At 42.7% G+C, this 8,039-nt stretch overlaps 1 protein-coding gene across 1 annotated transcript in view; it reads left to right on the forward strand.

Annotated features, from left to right (window-relative positions):
- The window catches only part of LOC119413132 (formin-binding protein 1), a 23,532-nt gene that overhangs the window by 14,419 nt on the left and 1,074 nt on the right, over positions 1-8,039 (forward strand). The window contains exons 9-16 of the mRNA XM_037680147.1: positions 1,593-1,739; positions 2,639-2,815; positions 3,014-3,205; positions 3,502-3,516; positions 3,621-3,730; positions 4,711-4,843; positions 5,179-5,324; positions 6,493-6,629. Coding sequence (XP_037536075.1) covers positions 1,593-1,739; positions 2,639-2,815; positions 3,014-3,205; positions 3,502-3,516; positions 3,621-3,730; positions 4,711-4,843; positions 5,179-5,324; positions 6,493-6,629 — 1,057 coding nt within the window. The remainder of the gene's footprint in view (positions 1-1,592; positions 1,740-2,638; positions 2,816-3,013; positions 3,206-3,501; positions 3,517-3,620; positions 3,731-4,710; positions 4,844-5,178; positions 5,325-6,492; positions 6,630-8,039) is intronic.

Raw genomic sequence — 8,039 nt, forward strand, 5'->3', positions numbered from 1 at the left:
ACACTATATCTGACTGGCACCAGTTATATAGAATGTAAACCAACACTCTCTCTGATTGGCACCAGCTATATACAAATAGACCGAACACTGTCTCTGACTGGCACCATCTGTATAGAAGGTAAACCATTACTGTCTCTGACTGGCACTAATTATATAGAAAGTAGACCCAGCACTGTCTCTGACTGGCACCAGTTATATACAAGGTAAACCAGACCAGCAGCAGTCTGAGATAGCTATGCACTGCTATCCCAAACTGGCACCAGTTTCTTTATGTACTCACTTAAAAAGCACTGTCTCCGACATGTAGCACTTATCTACAAGATAAAGCAGTTCTAACCAGCCCACATGGCTGATAGGGCTCTTTTGTATTGTAAGACCCATCGTGGCCGTGGTCAGTCTGGCCCCTGTCTGTCCTGCCTATGTTTTCCCTGGTTCTGCACAGCCTCGTTGTCCTCTGTTACGGTGCCAAGAGAGGAATTAGGAATTAGAAATATTCTCAGTCTGTCTTGTGAACATGATAACTTAAAATATAAGTGAGGTACAAACTTCCATTCCCTATCAAAAATTGGGTTGATGATGTTATCAAAGGTAAATATTATCGAGGGTAAATGTTATCACACATGAAAATTATCAAAGACAAATATTATCAAAGGTGAATCTATGTGGGCTAAGGCCACCATTGTCCTACACCTGAACAACTTTTGCATTATACAGATTCAAGATGGCCACCACAACTAACTGACTCAATGAAACTCAGAAATGACCGTAACTTCGTCTAGTTTGTAGACACTGAGCTAAGACTTGGTGTGGTAGTAGCTGAGAGTAATCTCTAACATGTGCTGTGAACATGTAGATACGGTGAATAAAATTTCTCCCTGCACTTGCCAGGATCCACCACTCTGCACCTTCTTGGACAAGTAGAACATAAAAAACCCTTTGTTATTCTCCACAGTGTAACTCCTACCCACTGGAATTTCTTGCACCAAAACATTTTGGTTTACTTGCATTCCCGGTTCAATTCCAGTCCAAGAAAGCAGTCATCTCAAAAAAGTATAAACATTCACTTTTCAAATCCCTCAATGACGGGGGACTGTGTGTACTGCTTGTTGGTTTTGCAGGTTGTAAGCTAATGCTAGCTTGTTTACAGTCATTTGAAGATGTGTACAACCAGCTCATTGAACCAGTAAATGGCCTTCAGTCTGCTGACTTCAGATCTGCAGCATGTGTTGCAACTCCACGTCTCTGGATTCCAGAAATTGAGCCAAAAGTGGGCTAGACAACTCAATGCAAAGACTCAGAATCCAGGCTGGGCGGGGGTCTTACAATGCAAGAGATCCAAAAGAGCCAAAAAAAGAGAACCCACCAGCCAGAAACAAATTCCTTACTTGTGTTTTACACACTTGGCAAATGAATACGCTTCTGATTCTGTTAAAGCAACACTATCTCAGAATGGCACTGCTTTTATACACCAGGTAAAGTAGAAGTGTGTCACACTGGTAGCAGTTGTAAGATCATTAAACCAGGCCCTGTAGCGCTCTGATTACAAATGCACATGTATTTGAGAGTTTTAACATGAAGTCTGTGCTTTGCAGCGTATTCAGGACATGGAGGAGCGGCGGATTGAGAGAATTGGTGAAGCGATGCGCTTGTCAGCAGAGGCAGAAAGAAAAGTTCTTCCTGTAGTAGGTCGCTGTCTGGATGCGATGATAGATGCTGCTGAAAGCATTCAGCCTAGAAAGGTGAGCCTTCTCAGAGCTACTAAACACATTTACCTGTGGTAAATCTGATTTGTTCAGGTATTTACACCTGGACCAATCATTTTGTTTTTGTCGGTGTCTCTTTCCTGGCATCTCAAACCCAGCCGGTTGAGGCAGATGGCTGCACAACCTCAGCTTGTTTCTGGATCTGGAGGTTTCTTCCTTTTAAAAGGAGCCATTCCTTTTCACTCATCAGTCTGTTGGCTTCCTTGAATAGATACATTTCACTAATTAGTGTTTTATAATGTATGTGAATGTTTTTGCACAGTGCAATGAGATGATTTTTGTTTTGAATTGGTGCTGTATAAATGGGTACAAATAAGCGAACCTGAATGTGGGCCGGTACTGATATAACTTGCTATAACTCAACAAATAATACAGTTTAGGTCAAAATTCAACAATTTTAAAGCATGATAGTTCTTCATTTCCCAACTGGCATCCCTGTCTGGTTTGGAAACTACAGAGGAATCACGTCAACATGGTTCTTTATGTCGATTCACCACAAGAAACACAGAGAAAACACTAACGCTTCCAGAGATCATTCTCGTAGACTGAACCTGACTTGACCTGAAGTTAATCTGACCTCAGCCTCAACTTGAGTCTCAACCGGACCTGAAGCCAAACGTAAACCTGCGTTGAGTTTACCTGAACCTTACCCGAAAGATCTAAACTTTAGCTTCAGCCTGCTGACATTTTGCTGGAGTTTTACTTTTTTCTGAACATTTATTTAAGATGTTGATGGATTAACAGCACGGATGATGAGTGTTTCATGGTCGAGATGTGGGGAACACCTTCTTTAGTTTTGGGTGATATTTGAGTTTTAGCTCTTTTTGCTGAAGATGTGAAGAGTATTTTATCTGGCTTGTTGTGTTTGTGTGCAGGACACTCGTCATGTGGTGGAGGTGTATAAATCTGGCTTTGATCCTCCAGGCGATGTAGAGTTTCAAGATTACAGTGCCACCATGAGGCGGAGCATCTCTGAATCTAGCTATCTAGACAACCGTGCTGAGGGACGGAGACACAGCAAGAAGCTGTGGCCCTTCTTACGTAAAAACAAGGTGACTCTCCCTCAGCGCACTGACTCTCACTGACTCCCACACTCCACCCTCCCCCCTAGACACACACTGATGCCTAAAAGTACACCTGAACCACTCACCTGCTGTGACTCCTCCCACCCATACTCCCCAACACACACTGATGCCTAAAAGTGCACCTGAACCACTTACCAGCCTGAACTTTAGCTTCTTTGTCTGCAGCTGTTGACACTCCTGTCCTCCCCCCGGCAGCCTCCACCTCCACCCCCAACCTCACCTTCACCTGGGGGCATGGACAACAGTCCCCAGTCCCCACCCCCATCTTCCAGAGAGCCAATTACGCAGCGACTCAGCGATCTCATGAGCTCTGGTTCCAGAACCCGGAAGCAGTGTCTGCGAAGCCTGAAGAGAGGGGTACACACAGAAACACACACAAGCACAGTGTACACACACAGATGCACAATCACACAAATACACACACATTACAGACATGTACATAAACACACCAACAGAGTCATACATGAACAGTGAAACTCCATCTCATACTGACTCTGGACTTCTGATTCTTTTGGTACCGTGCATGTTCAGCTGGTTGTGTTGAAGCTTGAAAGATGTTCTTCTGTTGGAAGTCTCTTTGAACCAAAGTTTATCCTAAATAAATATAAATAAGATGTTTTTCTTTATCATTGCTCTCCTTCTTGGTTGGACAGCTGTCGCTAAAACTGGTCAGTATGTCGCTGTAACATTCAGGTATCTCAAAGACCAGGACAGGAAGTTCTGTTGTTGGTTCTGGTGTTTTTCTGTGGTAAGCATGGCTGAACTGTTGCAGGGATCCAGTCCAGCAGACTGCAGCCACCTTCCTCCTGAGCAGCGACACAAGAAACTTCAAAGTCGCATCAACAACATCAACCAGGAAATACAACGAGAGAGAGAGCAGAGGTAACACAACTAAACACATGACACACACAGACCACTCACATTACATCACATACATCATACAACTGATAAACTGCCAACCATCAGGCAGCTTCAGTATCTAATGACTGAGACATTAACTGGACGCCTCGGCCCATTCAGAAGACACAGCGAGGTGGTGAGGCGGGTCGCAGACAGCCTACCTCTGATACACGACTGTTTCTCCAATCAAGGTAGTAACAGGGCCAGGCTGGCTGACATGTGAAGAAGAAAAAACCCGGAGATGCAGCTCAGTAATGTGATGAACTGGCATTAGTTGTGAACACACGCTTGTGGGATTAAACAACAACAAACAGATTTATTACTGAGGGAATATTGACGATGATGCACAGCAACTTTGTAGATAGTTTAAGAAATAGTTTACCACAACAGAATCAATAAACTGAGCTAATTCATTACAGTAAATGACACAAGGGAGATGTCCGACACACACTGAATGCATCATGCTGTGTTCAGCCCTGCAGCGTTCTGCTCCACGTTTCTTCTGGTGCCGCTCAAAGCTAACATCTGAGTGGCTTCATCCGTCACTTATGAAAAGGTAGAGGAAGCTTAAAGACAAACTGGTCTGTGCGGCCATTTTGCTGAACTGAATGGGCCTTATATGGGAAGAGTGTGAATGAAGGAAACAGATACTCAACTTCCAGATTAACTCAGAAACCACTTCAGACCTGATATGGCCAGATTGATGAGGTACAACACAAATGCCACAGCAAAGAACGACAGGTCCAGCGGTGTACATCGTCATCCCCACATCCAACAATAGAGGCTCAACTTTACTGACAAACCCTAAGACTGGGGTCAATCATATATAATAACACCATATTTTTAGTATATATAACATATTAAAGCACTTTAAACCAAATCAGTACGTATATATATTTAAGAAAAAGGAAAGTCTGTACTTGTGACGTGTATAAGGATGTTTATTCCTCTGTTTGTTTTAGAAACGCTTTACTGAAAATGAGGGAGGTTTATGAACAAAGTCCTCAGATGGGTGATGCTGGCAGTTTGGAGCCTCGACTGGAGGAAGTGAAGCAGAATCTGCAGAAACTGGAGGAGGAGCTGAGAAGGAACCAGGTTTGTCTCTTATGCTCTGTGTTTTCTGAAGTATTGATGCACGCTGTACTATGAAAGGACAGGATAGCCATCTTATGGTGAAAACATTCTCATACTTTGTAAAATGCCCATTAGTAAAGGTTATGTATGTAAGGAAACAGCAGATTGTGTTAAATCTTCATCTCCCATCCTGAGCAGCACATTGGAGACAGTGGAAAAGAACGACCCTTTTGACACGTTATAGTTCACACAGTTCAATATGATACATATATGTGTATGTTGTAGTACAATCGTACAAGTGTTAGATGTGTTTTGTGTTGATCTGAACACCTCATGTGCACTTTGTGTTCCTGTAGATGTGGCTGTCGGAGGCAGACAGCAGTTTTTCTGATCGCAGCAGCAGGAGACAGAGTGGAGGTTGTGGGATGAATTCTCAGGCAACAACGCCAGGCAGCAGCAGCTTGAAACAATTGGAAAAACGCAGTCCAGCCAGCAGAGAGAGGTACTCCGACGCATGGATCATATTGTAACGAGTCTCGTCAGATATTCTCCTTGTTCTTTGGCCGTAGTTTTGCATAAGTCATTGTAAGTTAAGTCATAAAGTTTGTGTCTTCAGCTTTTTTGTGGTGATAATTTATGTTTTTACATCATCATTTAGTCAGCAGAAACAAATCTGTGCAATGCTAAGTGTTTTCTGAGCCTGAAAGGCTTTTACTTTAGAACAAAAATACATTTCTATTTTTTTGCCCTAGCACCAATTTATCAGCCAACTTCATTTTAGTGTTCAGCGCAGGTGAAGCTAGGAAAGAGTCTAGCTGAAATCGCTCTCATCTATTTACCAGTTTGGTTGCTATCAAAAGGACAGATGAGCTAAATTGATCATCTTCTTAAATTAGGGTTAGTTGAATCAAAACTTCCCCAAATGCAGGAAACTGCTGCAGCTGAAAGAAGAGTTTTCTGATCAATCAAGATAGTTAAAGTGAGGACTTCAGTTGAAGTGAAGACTGGGATGTCCAAGAGACCACAGCGAGATCCAGAACATCTCCTGCTGAGGAAGGATCCACAGGTTTATGTTTTTACCAGAGCAGAGCTCAACGTCACATCAGGTTGTGAGAGCATCAGTGAGGTGGACACCCTGAAGGGCAGCCAAGAAACCACAAGAATGAGTCACTACCAGTCAGGATTTGGACCCAAAGCGTTCCCAGCAGATCAGAGTGAACTGGAAGTACGAACTCTTTGACCAGTTCTGATGCACTCCCTAAGAAAAGCTTTTAAAGCGTGAATTTTTCAGCATACCTTAGAATCATCCATCCACTTCCTTTACCTTCTTCTCATTTCCTGGTCACAGGGAGCTGGTGTGTCCCAAGCTGTCACTGTGAGGCGGGGTGGGGGGGGGGGGGGTACCTGGACAACCACTCACTTTCTCACACACAACGGACAATTTAGAGTTTTCAATGAACCTATAACGGAGGTTTTTGGTCTGTGGGAGGAAACCGGCGTACCTGCAGAATAGAAACATGCAGAAATAAAAAATGTAAACGAGTTGAAGATTTAAAAAAAAGAAATCGATGTTTGTGTCTCTGTGAGAACTTCTGGTCGTAACTGCATTTTTTAAGTCTGTTTAGTTTGTCTCATTCTCAAGTTTCCTGTCTCTTTCCTGTCTCTTTCAGTCCCGATGGCAGCTACACAGAGGACCGCAATGCAGAGCTGCACTTTAAGTCTCGTAGTTCAGAGTTTGATGACGACTTCGACGATGAAGAACCTTTACCGAGCATTGGCACCTGCAAGTCTCTGTACCCGTTTCAAGGTAATCTTTGTTTACTGCAGCCCCTGGAGCTGAAGTAGAAAGTTCAAGCTTCTCTAAAGCTGTTTCTGTCTTTAGAGCTGAGGATCAATTGAAAAACTTGAATATGACAAACCTCTGAAACATAGAAGGACCGAGTTGGAGTTAGTGTCATATACCCTATCTCTTGTGTTGATACATCACACTTGAGTCCAGTTGTAGTATTTCATGTGAATAATTTTATTCAACTTCATGCTGAACATGTTCATAACCTCTGGTTCACCTTCTACCAGATCACCAGACTGATGTCATCCCTGGAGGCCTCGTGTACCCAGAGGTTTACATACACTTCTCTGTGGTTATACTTTGGTTCTAGTTTGTTTTATGCATAACTGTGTGGTTCTATAATGTTTTACATTAGTCATATGGTTTTGTAAGGGTTTATGTTGGTTAAGTAGTCAGAACATGTGGTTAACGTTTATCTCTGTGGTTCTGTGGTTTGAACTTGAGTTTGTTCTTAGTGGTTCTGATTTAAACTTGTAGTTATTGTTGGTTTTGTGTTGTTCTGTTGTTCTTCACAGTTCTGTGGTCTAAACATGTGATTGTTGTTCATTCTGTGGTTTGAACTGTGGTGAGTGTTGGTAGTTCTGTAAGCTTTTATTCAGTTCAGGGGTCTGAACATGTGGTAGGTTTTGCGTCTGTGTAATTCAATTCAGTTTATTTCTAAAGCTCCAAGTCACAACAGAAGTCATCTCTGGGCACTGAACAAAAACATTCACGTCCATTATAAAAGTTATCTATCTGAGGAAGCAGCAGATTTTGAATCGTCACTTCATCACAGTCTCCCATCCTGAGCAAGCACAAAGGAGACAGTGGAAAGAAAAAACTCCTTTTGAACAGGAAGAAACCTCCATCAAAACCAGGCTCAGGACGAGCAGCCATCTGCTTCGACCAGCTGCGTTTGAGAGGACAGGAAGTAGAAACCGACAAACACAGAATGACAGGTCCAGGTGAACTTTCTATAGTTCAGGTGTACTTTATATAGCCCAGGTGTACCTTCTATGGTCCAGGTTTACTTTCTATTGTCCAGGTGTACCTTCTTTGGTCCAGGTTTACTTTCTATTGTCCAGGTGTACTGTCTATAGTCCAGGTGTACTTTCTATAGTCCAGGTGTACTTTCTATAGTCCAGGTGTACTTTGTATAGTTCATGTGTACTTTCTATGGTCCAGGTGTACTGTCTATAGTCCAGGTGTACTTTCTATAGTTCATGTGTACTTTCTATAGTCCAGGTGTACTTTCTATAGTTCATGTGTACTTTCTGTAGTACAGGTGTACTTTCTATGGTCCAGGTGTACTTTCTATGGTCCAGGTGTACTTTCTATAGTTCAGGTGTACTTTCTATGGTCCAGGTGTACTTTCTATGGTCCAGGTGT

Source organism: Nematolebias whitei, chromosome 8, assembly GCF_014905685.2.
Source record: "Nematolebias whitei isolate Nwh7 chromosome 8, NemWhi1, whole genome shotgun sequence".
NCBI lineage: Eukaryota > Metazoa > Chordata > Actinopteri > Cyprinodontiformes > Rivulidae > Nematolebias > Nematolebias whitei.